Source organism: Saccopteryx leptura, chromosome 3 (assembly GCF_036850995.1).
Source record: "Saccopteryx leptura isolate mSacLep1 chromosome 3, mSacLep1_pri_phased_curated, whole genome shotgun sequence".
Taxonomy (NCBI): Eukaryota; Metazoa; Chordata; class Mammalia; order Chiroptera; family Emballonuridae; genus Saccopteryx; species Saccopteryx leptura.
In genome coordinates, this window is record NC_089505.1 from 279,680,875 (window position 1) to 279,693,061 (window position 12,187).

The following is a 12,187-nucleotide window of genomic DNA, read 5'->3' on the forward strand; positions in this document are numbered from 1 at the left end:
GTTTAGAGATGTAATTAAGGTCAGTATATTCACAAGTTAATGTAGATTAATAAAACACACAGCAATAATCACATTTGTATCTTCTGGGTGTGTGTCATAAACAGAAGAATCATGACTATTAACTCAGAAATAAGATGTCAACTTTGTTATTCTTTACTATATCTCACAATTTGTATATTGTTCTCTGGCAGACACATTTGAAGATGATAATTGTTTCGCCTCTGGACAGGATGATCTTGATTTTGCTGGGTAAAATACATTTCAATTTTTTTTTTTTTTTACTTTTTCCAGCATTTCCCAAATTGTCCCTCAGAACAGAGGGTGTGTTGAATAAGCTTGGAAAATGGATCTAGTACTTCCATTTTGGACTTTTATAATGCACATTAGTATATTAAATAAAGGCCTTGAGCCTTCTGTAAGTCTCATTTTAAATCTGTTAATAGCTTAATACCCTGGTAGTCAACAAATTACATTTTAGAAAAGTGTCTTCTTTTACAAGTTGTTGTTTTTGTTCAGCAACATGAAAAACAAAACAAAAAGAGCTAAGGGTGAGCCAAAAGATGAAGATTCAGAAGATAGTGATGACAACCTTGATAACTTGGATGATGATGAAGTTTCTTTAGGAAGTATGAATGAAGAATTTACTGAAATTGATGAAGATGGAGGAACATTCATGGATGTGTTGGAAGATGAAAGTGAGGGCATTCAAGGTGAACTTTTTAAAATATAAAACAAACTATATCTTCCTTTCTTCCTCAGTGTAGGCTAATTTTTCTGTTGAATGTTTTTTCGTTTTGTTTTGTTTTTCTTTTTATTTTTTAGGTGAGAGGAGGAGAGATGGACTACTACATGAGCCCTGACCAGGGTCCACCTGGCAACCCCGTCTTGGGCTGATGCTCGAGTACCGAGCTGTTTTTAGCACCTGAGGCTGATGCACTACAAAAGAGCTATCCTCAGTGCTAGAATCAGTAGAGCCACTGGCTGTGGGAGGGGGAAAAGCAGATGGTTGCTTCTCTGTGCCCTGACCAGGGATTGAACCCAGGACGTCCAGTGCTCTATGCACTGACCCACCGGCCAGGGCCTTGAATGTTTTTCAGTATTACTCTGTATTCAAATTAATACTCAGGTTGGGCAGAAATTTAAAGAAGACCTTTTCCCCTTCTTAATTTGAAACGGAAAGGTTTTTTATTTTTAAAGCAGCTGAGCATTGAGTTTTGGACTTTTATTAACAATTAGGCTATCTGTGCAATACCTGTTGAGGTGTTATAATGACCTTTTTAATTTTTTTTTTTCTGTATTTTTCCGAAGTTGGAAACGGGGAGGCAGTCAGACAGACTCCCGCATACGCCCGACCAGGATCCACCCGGCATGCCCACCAGGGGGCGATGCTCTGCCCATCTGTGCTGTTGCTCTGTTGCATCCAGAGCCACTCTAGCGCCTGAGGCAGAGGCCATAAAGCCATCCTCAGCACCCGGGCCATCTTTGCTCCAATGGAGCCTTGGCTGCGGGAGGGGAAGAGAGACAGAAAGGAAGGAGAGGGGGGAGGGGTGGAGAAGCAGATGGGCGCTTCTCCTGTGTGCCCTGGCTGGGAATCGAACACCGGACTCCTGCATGCCAGGCCGACGCTCTACCATTGAGCCAACTGGCCAGGGCCTATAATGACCTTTTAAATTAGAATAGTAATTAGCTAATTAGAATAGTAATTAGCATTTTCTAAAAGTTAATATTCATTTATCATAATCTTATAGCAGTCCTGTTTTTAAATTACTTAATAGCACTTTCTTTGGTAACAGAAATTAATGATGAAGTCAGCTCCAAAGTCAATTCTAAGAAAAGCAAGAAGAAAGGTGCAAATGATTTTGACTTTGCTGGATCATTTCAAGGTAAGAAAATGCATTTAGTCTTTCTGAAACCTAAGCAGTGAGCATAAGAAAGTTATTATTGCAGAAAATTAACTTCTAAATTGTTGGTTAGGACAATTTAGTTGTTTTTTATAATGGATAATAACATTTTTATGTATTTTAATATGTGAAAATTATTATTTCCCACATATACCTTCCTAAATTCTTTTCCTCTCACATCTGAATATCTCTACATCATTTTTTTCATTCATGTTTAAGCCATTTAATTATATGAATTATATGTAAGCCCTGATTTTCAATAGACACCTTTAACCTATTTCCTTTTCTCAACCAGGTTTATTCTTTGCCATTTGCCCTTTCAGAAAATCCGTGTTCTTAATTAACTTCATTTTTCTTTTTTATGAGATCTGCCATCTTGCTGCATGACAAAACAACTCGAACCTCAAGATTTCTTACATAAAACAGATACGGATTCTTTCAAGTCTCTCATAACAGAGTATTATTTTAGTATAAGACTTGTAAGGTGCTAATAAAAAGCACTATTATCAAGTGACAACCTTAAGTTTTTTATAAAAATATAGACATTATAATAAATATTCAAAAAAATTGCACATTTTTTTCATGCTTCGGAAATGTTCTAAAATTGCATTTTGATGGCAGCTAAACAACTCTGTAAACTTACTGAACCATACTGAATTACTTTAAACAGCTGAATTTTTGACAAATTTTATTCCTTAACTATAGCTGTTTTTAAAAAGTGACTCTCATCGTGCCAGAGACATTGACATCAAAGATGCAAAGAATTTGGATAATACTGTTTCAGGAAATGGACAAAGACTGCTTCTAGTTATTATATTTCTAGATAATGGGATTTTAAATTTGTGAATTAAAATTAAATAAGTATTAAAAATAGATGTTTCACTATTTTATCTATTTTGAAAAGTTTGTATGTCCAGAGTTATAGGTGACTCTTTTTAAAGGAAAACCATTTTACTTTGAGTAGTACAAACAAAACTTTATTTATAACATAATAAACATACCTTCCCATAAATTTCTTCACAGTTAGTCCAAAGAATAAAACCTCTGGCATAATTAGAAGTTACATGTTTCTTTAAATATACCAAAACCCATCCGTCATCTTTGGGATTTTAACCTTGCCTCATACTATGAAATAAGGTAAACCTTGATCAGTGGCCAAACCTGAAAGGCAAGAAGACACAATAGTCATCTGAATAGTTCTATTAGGATACTAACTTTGTAAAAATTAGTATATATTAATTCTTAAATATTTCTCTTATTATTTAAGTGCCAGCTACATAATGGTACTAAGAATATAATTGCAATTGTGTATTTTAGACCAAATATAATTTTTTAACAAAGCTGTATTGAAAGAGTTATATTTTTCCAAAATTATTGGATTAATTAAATAATCTAGGCTTAAATTTTTTCAGGGCCCAGAAAAAAAAGGAAAAGAAATCTTAGTGACTCCAGCCTATTTGTATCTGCTGAGGAGGTAAGGCTGATGTACTATTTTAAGAAGCTAGCAGTGTTTTAAGTATTTGAATAAATGTATTCCACCTTGTTTTTTTTGTTGGTTTGAAGTTTGGCCACCTATTGGATGAAAATATGGGATCCAAGTTTGACAACATTGGCATGAATGCCATGGCTAACAAAGATAATGCAAGTAAGTAACTTAAATCTCTTACTGAGGTTTTTTAATAGCTATACTTGGAACTTCTAAAGATTATATAGTAAGAGTTTTCTAAGTAACTTTATAAATGCTTTATAGACATTTTATTTTCTTCTGGAACTGATGGTTAACTGGCTTCTGTTCTTTCACAAGTAAAAGCATTCCTGGGAAATAAAATCTTGAGGGGATTTGTTCCTTTCCTGTCCTAGCCTTTTATTTATAAAATGGTAATCTTTGACAGTACATATAGAAGGAAAGTAACAATTCGCAGGGCATTTGCCTAGTGGATAGGAAACATCTGTGGGCCCTGGCAGAGGCAAAGTCCTGTTACTCAGTAGGGTGTTCTGTGGGGCCTCCAAGAGGCTACAGTGTGGTGAGCTCATCTTTCTGCCCCCAAAGGTCTCAAACAGCTTAGATGGGAGGCTCAACGTGATGACTGGCTACACAACAGAGATGTGAAAAGTATCATCAAGAAAAAGAAAAATTTCAAAAAGAAGAATCCGAAAACCATTCATAAAATTAAAAAGCAAAGAAAACGAGTATTTTCTAAATAAATTATAAATTTAAATTCTACTTACACTTAACTTTTGCTGTTCAACCATTTTTCTTGATCTTGCTGTCTGACTCCATACATTCCAGAATATTCCATGGATTTGTAATAAACTGTAAATAAAAATAGTTGTCACTTATAAAATTATGTAGAAATGTTGAATTAAACAATATTGAGAAACACCAAATTTTTCCTTCTTGCTACATATTGCACCTGTGCTCTAGACACTGTACTAACCATTGTATGGAGCATTATTTATTAGGCAAAATCTGCTAATTATATAATGTTACCTTGTTTGAACCTTATAACAATTTGTAAAGTGGGCGTGATTAGCTCCAGTTGACAGGGAAAGAAACAGCTCCAAGATGTTAGCAAACCTGAGATAGGTTTTAAATTTTAAGCTCTGGTTTGATTTCATCACCACCTCAGTGTCTCATTCCATAGTCTACATTCTTAACTACAGAAAAATTAAGACACTAGCCCATGAGCTAACTGCTCTCATCTAGATAACTAGGTGAGAATTTTTTCCATTCTGTGTTCTCAAAGGGCTAGAATAAGGATTAATAATTATAGTTTTGGTTTTGGGTTTTTTTTATTTTATTGTTTTTTTTAATTGACATTGCAAAATAAAGTCATTTAGTCCTTAATTGGTCATAAAGAAATTATTACTTAGTTTATAGGTTACCTAAAAAAGTTTTTCTTTGTTTTGTTTTTTTGAAAATTAAACAGGGTAACATTGGTCAACAAAAGTACACAGATTTTGGGCAAACATCACCACATCATTTGGACAGTCGATTATGTTGTATATCCATCACCCAAAATCAAATGATCCTCTGTCACCTTATATTTTTTGCTAAAAAAGTTTTTTTTGTAGTTTCATTTTTCCTTAAGGAAAAAGTTATAAATACCTGTAAGATGAATATTGGTTACCTGAAACATACCTTCCAAGATGGAGGGAAATTTCTTGCTCATTGTTTGCCTGAAATCTGATAAAAAATTCAAAATGAGACATAGTTAGAATTCATATATTAGCACATGCAGCTATAATTTAGTGCTAGCCTAAGGGTCTATAAAATAGGAATCCCACTGATGAGAAATTCTGTTAAGGTCCTGGTAATCCAAGAACTATTATCATTTTAGGTCTAAATTGCACGTGTCTTATTTTGCAGTTTTGTTTTGTGACCTAGGTATTTAAAAGCAGGTTTTCAATATCAATGTGTAATTCCCTTATGTAACTTTATTATTTTTATGGATGCAGTTTTACGTTGTTTTGGAATTAGAAATAAGACTACCCAGTTTTTTTTGTTTGTTTGTTTGTTTGTTTTCTGAAGCTGGAAACGGGGAGAGACAGTCAGACAGACTCCCGCATGCGCCCAACCGGGATCCACCCGGCACGCCCACAACGGGTGATGCTCTGCCGCTACCAGAGCCACTCTAGCGCCTGGGGCAGAGGCCAAGGAGCCATCCCCAGCACCCGGGCCATCTTTGATCCAGTGGAGCCTTGGCTGCCGGAGGGGAAGAGAGAGACAGAGAGGAAGGAGAGGGGGGGTGGAGAAGCAAATGGGCGCTTCTCCTATGTGCCCTGGCCGGGAATCGAACGCCAGGCCAACGCTCTACCGCTGAGCCAACCGGCCAGGGCCAAGACTACCCAGTTTTTAAAGTTGATCTTAAACTTTAATTTGCTTTTAAATACTGTTTGGATGTTTTCTTTTAAATCCTTACTTAACAGTTTAAATGTATAGAGACTGTCAATATCCAATAGCATTGTGGAAGTGTTCCAGTACTCTTAAGAAAACAAATGACATGTTTCAAAGATGGCCACCACTCAAGACTATTCATTGTTCCCTTGCTTTAATGAAAGAGAAAGCAGTAGAGTACTGCTAAAAAACTTGTGAGCTCTCATGGAAAATTTCGCCCCACAACATGTCTAAGCACTTTTAGTGACAATCAGTGGCACGGAAAAGGTGTCCAGTGCCCAGTGCTGCTGCAGGACAAGGAGAGCCTAAGAAGCTGGTTACTCTGACAGTTCGGCAGTACTGCTCTCAGTCTACCAAACAATCCAGTATATTCGCTCTGTGTTCCCAAACTAAGCCAGACTACAAACACTTGCTCTAATTCCTGGGTAAAACCCAGGAAAGTGTGAAATATTTTCTCTAGTCTATAAACTTTTTTTTTTAAGTGAGAATTGGGGAGGCAGAGAGACTCCTGCATGCACCCCGACCAGGATCCACCTGGCAAGCCCACTAGGGATTAATACTCTGCCCATCTGGGGCCATTGCTCCATTGCTCAGCAACTGAGATATTTTAGTGCCTGAGGCAAGGCCACGGACCCATCCTCAGCACCTGGGGCCAACTTGTTCCAACTGAGCCATGGCTGCAGGAGGGGGAGGAAGAGAGGTGGAAAAGCAGATGGTGACTCCTGTGTGCCCTGGCAGGGAATCAAACCTGGGACATCCACGCACCAGGCCAACGCTATACTGCTGAGCCAACCAGCCAGGGCTATAAACAGGTTTTTTTGAAGAAAGTTTAAAATCATTTACAGTAATTAACACCTAGTTTCCCCTTGTGGGCATAAAAATGCCTAATAACACTGATGTGAAGAAGCAGTTTCTTTTAAAATGCCATTTAGCACCAACAATGCATTTGCAAACTACACACACTATAAACCATTACCTTCTGAATTATGATTACCTTGGCTTGTATTCATCTTATTGAACAAAATGTATGCTCCAAAAATGCCCACAAATTCAGCTACTAAAACTCCTTTAAAAATCTTCTTTGCCAGTGGTTCCAAGGTGCGGGCCATCCTAAGTTTAACAAATACAAATCTAAATGAGCACGTTCAAATTTAATGGCTCTTCTATAAAAATAACTCCAATTCATTTCCACAGTCTGAATGATTACAGGACTAAAACCCCAAAGTTACTAATTTCTTATTTGCATTAGACATTTCCTCATTTCTAGTTTTCCATCTGCACACTCTAGGGCAGGGGTCAGGAACCTTTTTGGCTGAGAGAGCCATGAACGCCACATATTTTATAATGTAATTCCTTGAGAGCCATACAATGACCTGTGTATGTTACGCATTATCCAATAAAAAATTTGGTGTTGTCCCGGAGGACAGCTATGATTGGCTCCAGCCACCCGCAACCATGAACATGAGTGGTAGGAAATGAATGGATTGTAATACATGAGAATGTTTTATATTTTTAACATTTTTTTAATTAAAGATTTGTCTGCGAGCCAGATGCAGCCATCAAAAGAGCCACACCTGGCTTGTGAACCATAGGTTCCGGACCCCTGCCTTAGGGACACAATGAACCAAAGACCTGATTGGATGAAGCACAGAGAGGAGAACTGAAGAAGGCATTGTAAAAACAATTTATGGAATTAATGGCTTTAAGGATGTAGAATAGTGGGAAATAATTTTTTAGCTGAACAAGGAATTAAGATATGATCTAATGAGCACAGTATATGAAAGCTCTTGGTAAAATACCCTACAAAAGTAGGTTATTGTGTAAGTGGTCATACATGTTGATAGCTGGAGCTTTTCATTTATTTGTACATTTATTGAACTATGTGCCACAGTCCAGGCATTTTAATCAAAGCTGAGCAATAACTGGTTCTTGTTACTGAAAAGCTGCTATTCTAACAGTATTTTCACTAACTACGTCACTCAAAGGCTTGTTAAGAATGCATATTCCTGGGCCTTAACCAGGTCCCTGAACCAAATGAGGAAGAGAACTCACCTATATTACCCAATAAGTGGCAAGACTAGACGTTAGATCTTGATTCTCTTCCTATAATATAAATAAAGGCTAATCAGAGAGTTTGAGTTGTTATTCTCTTTCTCTAAAGTAAAAGCTAAACAAGGTAAAGGGCTATATAACAAGGAAATAGTATATATGACTCTTACTGAGTATATGAAAGGTAAACCCAGGTTTTTACTCTGCCTCCTTATAAACCCAAAGTCAAAAACGAGAACCAGTAATTTTTAGTCTCAGTATTTTGATATTGTCCTAGGTATGCTGTCACATTGTTCTCTGTCCTTTGTGTGGATGGTATGTTCTCTAATACTCCTGAGTCCCAGCTCTGCTGCCATCCATTCACTTGATTCCTTTTCACAATGCCTGAGGGTGGGGGTAATTAAATACTCTACCTTTGTAGAGTTATCCTAAAATCATTATCAGGTGTCCCCGTCCATCCTCCCTCAAGTTCCCTTCTCACATTTTGATAACGTGATCACTCTGGGGACTAAGATTGAAACTTACTATTTTTACCTGAAAAAAAATGAAGCAGAAATTGAAAGAGAAAGTAAGAGAGGGAGGGAGGGAGGAAAGGGAAAGGAAAGGAAAGGAAAGGGAGGGGAAGGGGAAGGGAAACTTATAAAACTTAATAACCATCACACAGTTCAGTGTGTGGGGAGAGTTGTTTTGCTGTAGCTCATTACTAACAGGAAGTAAGTCCTGATCTGTACAGGGAGCTCTCTCGGGGTTATTTTTAATGTTCAAGGGGTCAAAAGAAAAAACAAGGCCTGCCTGTAGCCAGACCCACAGTGTAAGGGATCCAATGAAAATTTTTTGTTGGAGAGGGTGAGGCTACATACAGTTTCAAACAATAAAATCCAAAAACACTGTATAATAAATCACTTACCTTTCTTGAAAATGCGTTTGTGTGTACACACAGGTATTTCACATTCCAAGTCCCTCAGCTTAAAGAGAAGTGTTTGTTTACAACAACTAATAAAGCCCATTTGATAAACCACCAGAGGCATGCTGTCCACAACCAAGTTAGGTTACCTACTAACTGGCAGAGGAACAAGAATAGACAAAATTTTGGAGAAGGATGGAACTTAGGTAAAGTTTAAAATAAAGCCGTCCTATGTTGGGCTCAAAGAAAAGCAGGGCTGTGTTTCGTGGGGTTAACATCACACTGGGCTCAGAAGCTCATTCAAGGAACACAAGCCTAAGCCAGTGTTTAATGTTGCAACCAAAAATCCCTCCTCTGTGCACGGAGGCTGGAAATCAACATGGCCCAGTGTCTCCAGACAACACGACTTCACACAGCATGGTCTCTCAGTCTAGATGCTGAAGAACAAGATTTCTCAGCTACGTCTCTGGATTTAATTAGCAAAAGCAGTCTCTCCAGGTTCTCACGGTCAAGAGCCAAGCAACCTGCAAGGCGCCTGAGCGCGACCTCAAGCTGGCCAGCCCGGAGCCCCTGAACCCACCACCTCCCCAGCTCCCCGGTGCACCCTGGCTGCCCCCTGCCCTCCCGGGCCCGGAACCATAGGAGGCTCCCGCCTGCACGCTAGGGCCGCGGGGCCAAGGTCGCCGAAGGACCCGGAAATACTCGGACCAATCCCGTGCACACTCGGGCGGGCTGGACACAGTGACACCCGAGTGTCCTCAGCATGATCCCAGAACCCTAAAGAGTTCCCCGCAAAACCTGCTGCACTCCCGCTCTGGGTAGCCCAAGGCAAGCCTGCAAACCAGGGCCCCGCGGTTCAGTCTCACCTAAGCCACGTACCCGTGGGGCTGCGCCTGCGCAAAGGTTGACAGAGCCCCGCCCCCTGTCGTTGGCCCCGCTCCCACCCTAATTACCCTGTACTGTTCTTTTAGTAAGAGCCTCTCCTGATTGCGGCCTACATACATTATTTTATTTAATCCTCAAATCAACCCTATGCTACGAATATCTCATTTTACAGAGACTGGTAAAGGCTTTCCCTGCCCACAATCACACAACCAATAAGAGACCACAGGACACACGGAGAAGTGGAGAGCTGCAGCCGCTGGGGCCACTGTCCCCAGAGCAGGGCGCTGGGGGCAGGTCCCTGCTCAGCCAGAGGCCAGCGCTGAAGTGAAGTGGTTTTCCATCAATCTAGAAGGCCAAAATGTTACCAGATAAACGGTTTGGATCCTGAACGTTTCCAGCATCCACGATCTCCTGGACTCCATCCTGCCTTCCCGGTGTTCAACCTGTGAAGGGGCGAGCCAGTTTTAGTAAACTCCCAAAATACAAGAAGTTACACAGTTCTCCCTACCTGCAGGATCCCAAGGTAAATTTCAATCCCGAGTACACTGGGAAGCACTTCCCTTGCTAAAGAGAAGGGAATAAAGCCCAAGTCTATGAAGGAGCACTCTGCTACATAGAGAGGAAGATAGAACTGAAGGGGCCGTTTTCCCTGCCCCTAAAAACCAGCCTGGGGCCAGCTGGCACACAGAAGCCATATGCTACTTGATTCCTGGTTTACTAATCAAATTTCAATCCCCCTACACTTTTTTTTTTTTCACTTGTGTTCTCTCTCTCTCTCAAATTAATAGCCTGGAAAAAAAATTAAAAGAATAAAAAGTAAGTAGGAACAATCTCTTTAATCTCATGAACAGGAGCTTTAAATAAGCCTGCTATGCTGCTGTGACCAGGGCATTGAGCCAAGCCAAGACAGCACTGAGAGGTCCACCACTTACCTGGGCCTGAATACCCAAGCAGCTGAACAACAAGCTGGGATTTCACCCAACATGAGGCCTACACGTACTCTAAGACATACCAGTGAAAATGCATCACACAATCTAGGTTATTTTACAATCATTCAGGCTGATTCCTCCCCTGCATACCAGAATATGTAGAATTGTAAGGCTGACAGGTTGCCCTGAGCCTAGGGATACTAACAAGAATCAGAGCTCATATTATAAATTCAAAACAGCCCCCGAACCCTCCTATAATTACAGGCACTATTGTCAGAACAGGATCCAGCTAAATTGTCTTTTTTAATGTTTATTCACTAAGATGCAAGCAAAGGACAACAACAATGTTTGAATTAATGTCTTAAATTCTATCTTCCCTAGGGAAACAAAGACTCTTTATAATGGAAGGGACAATCCCACTAAGCAGCTTGGCAGAGTCCAGTTCTACCCCTTTTTGTTTGGGGGAAGGAAATTCTGAAATACACAACCTTCCCACCTACAGTGAATAGCATCCTCTTATGTAATGTAATAAGACCTTCGAGGGAAGTGCTGTATGGAAATTCAAAAATAGTAAGACACATATTCTAAATTTTACCTTTTTACAAACTTTTTAAATAAATAAATAACCACAACTATAACGAGACCCAGATATTTAGTCCTGTTTTTATCTGAATTTGCAAATCTGGCTGACTGGCATCATGTCTGTCCTGTAAGTGTGAGGAAGGGGATAGATAAGAACTAGAGAACGATCAACTTCCTATATTAAGGACATGGCCAATGAGTTGCACACATTATTACTGTTCACCTCCCACTAGCTCCAGGGCCACATGAAGCTTCAAAGGAGGTGATAACTACACACTGGCTTGCAGCCCAAGGTTGCTGGCTTGAACCCAGGGTGGCTGGCTTGAGCAAGGGGTCACACTGGCTTGGCTTCAGCCCCCCAGTCAAGATACATACAAGAAGCAATCAATGAACAACTAAAACGAGGCAGCTACAAGTTGATGCTTCTCACTCTCTCCTCTCTCTCTCTCAAAATCAGTAAAATATTTTTTAAAAGGAGGTGAGAACTACTGTTCAGTTTATTCAAAGGAAAAGGAACAGAGTTATTGCTAGGGAAAGACTATATCACAGAGAGTGAGCATCTCATTCTAGATACTGTGACCAACAGGAAAGAAACTGAGAGCACAGGAGATACCATTGCATTGTGTGTTCCCCTTGACAAAGCACCTCCCTTCTATACACCATGCAATTCTGCTGCTAAAAAGATCAGGAAGAATTGGAATCATTATCCCCATTACACATAGGCCTTTGAATGTGTATTATGAGCTCAGAATAACAAAACTAGTAAGTGGTAGGGCCAAGATTCAAACTCAGGTCTTCAGACTTCTAAATCTATTGAGCCAGTAAATGACAGATCTGAGCCTGGTGTTGAGAATTGACTCCAAATCACGAGCTCTTTTCCACCCTACTAAATTACCTCTCCATCCCATTACTTCCTTGTCATTCCTTGTAGGTTGTATGGGCAAAGCTATCAACCAAAGACAGAACAGAGGTTTCATTTTGTGAATTGCTTTTTGCCAATAAGAAAAGTATATGTCCGATTCAATTAAATAACAATTTG

The 12,187-nt window shown here is 39.5% G+C and overlaps 2 protein-coding genes across 7 annotated transcripts in view; one reads left to right on the forward strand and one right to left on the reverse strand.

Moving 5' to 3' along the window:
- The window catches only part of CEBPZ (CCAAT enhancer binding protein zeta), a 23,642-nt gene extending 19,528 nt beyond the window's left edge, over positions 1-4,114 (forward strand). The window contains exons 11-16 of the mRNA XM_066378486.1: positions 192-249; positions 517-710; positions 1,794-1,883; positions 3,314-3,375; positions 3,465-3,546; positions 3,952-4,114. Of these exons, the coding sequence (XP_066234583.1) occupies positions 192-249; positions 517-710; positions 1,794-1,883; positions 3,314-3,375; positions 3,465-3,546; positions 3,952-4,106 (641 nt within the window). The 3' untranslated portion in view covers positions 4,107-4,114. The remainder of the gene's footprint in view (positions 1-191; positions 250-516; positions 711-1,793; positions 1,884-3,313; positions 3,376-3,464; positions 3,547-3,951) is intronic.
- On the reverse strand, positions 2,839-9,834 carry CEBPZOS (CEBPZ opposite strand). 6 transcript variants are annotated; one of them, XM_066378493.1, is made up of 6 exons: positions 9,587-9,633; positions 7,852-7,902; positions 6,794-6,909; positions 5,044-5,088; positions 4,131-4,215; positions 2,839-3,062 (listed from the first exon to the last, which is right to left on the reverse strand). In XM_066378493.1, the coding sequence occupies exons 3-5, from the start codon at positions 6,906-6,908 to the stop codon at positions 4,133-4,135; spliced, it is 243 nt and encodes an 80-aa protein (XP_066234590.1). In that variant the 5' UTR covers position 6,909; positions 7,852-7,902; positions 9,587-9,633; the 3' UTR covers positions 2,839-3,062; positions 4,131-4,132. The 6 variants fall into 6 exon arrangements, with proteins under 6 accessions (XP_066234590.1, XP_066234591.1, XP_066234595.1 ...); XM_066378494.1 differs by lacking the exon at positions 9,587-9,633 and adding an exon at positions 8,756-9,546; XM_066378498.1 differs by lacking the exons at positions 7,852-7,902; positions 9,587-9,633 and adding an exon at positions 9,706-9,834.
- Between the last annotated feature and the right edge of the window lie 2,353 nt (positions 9,835-12,187).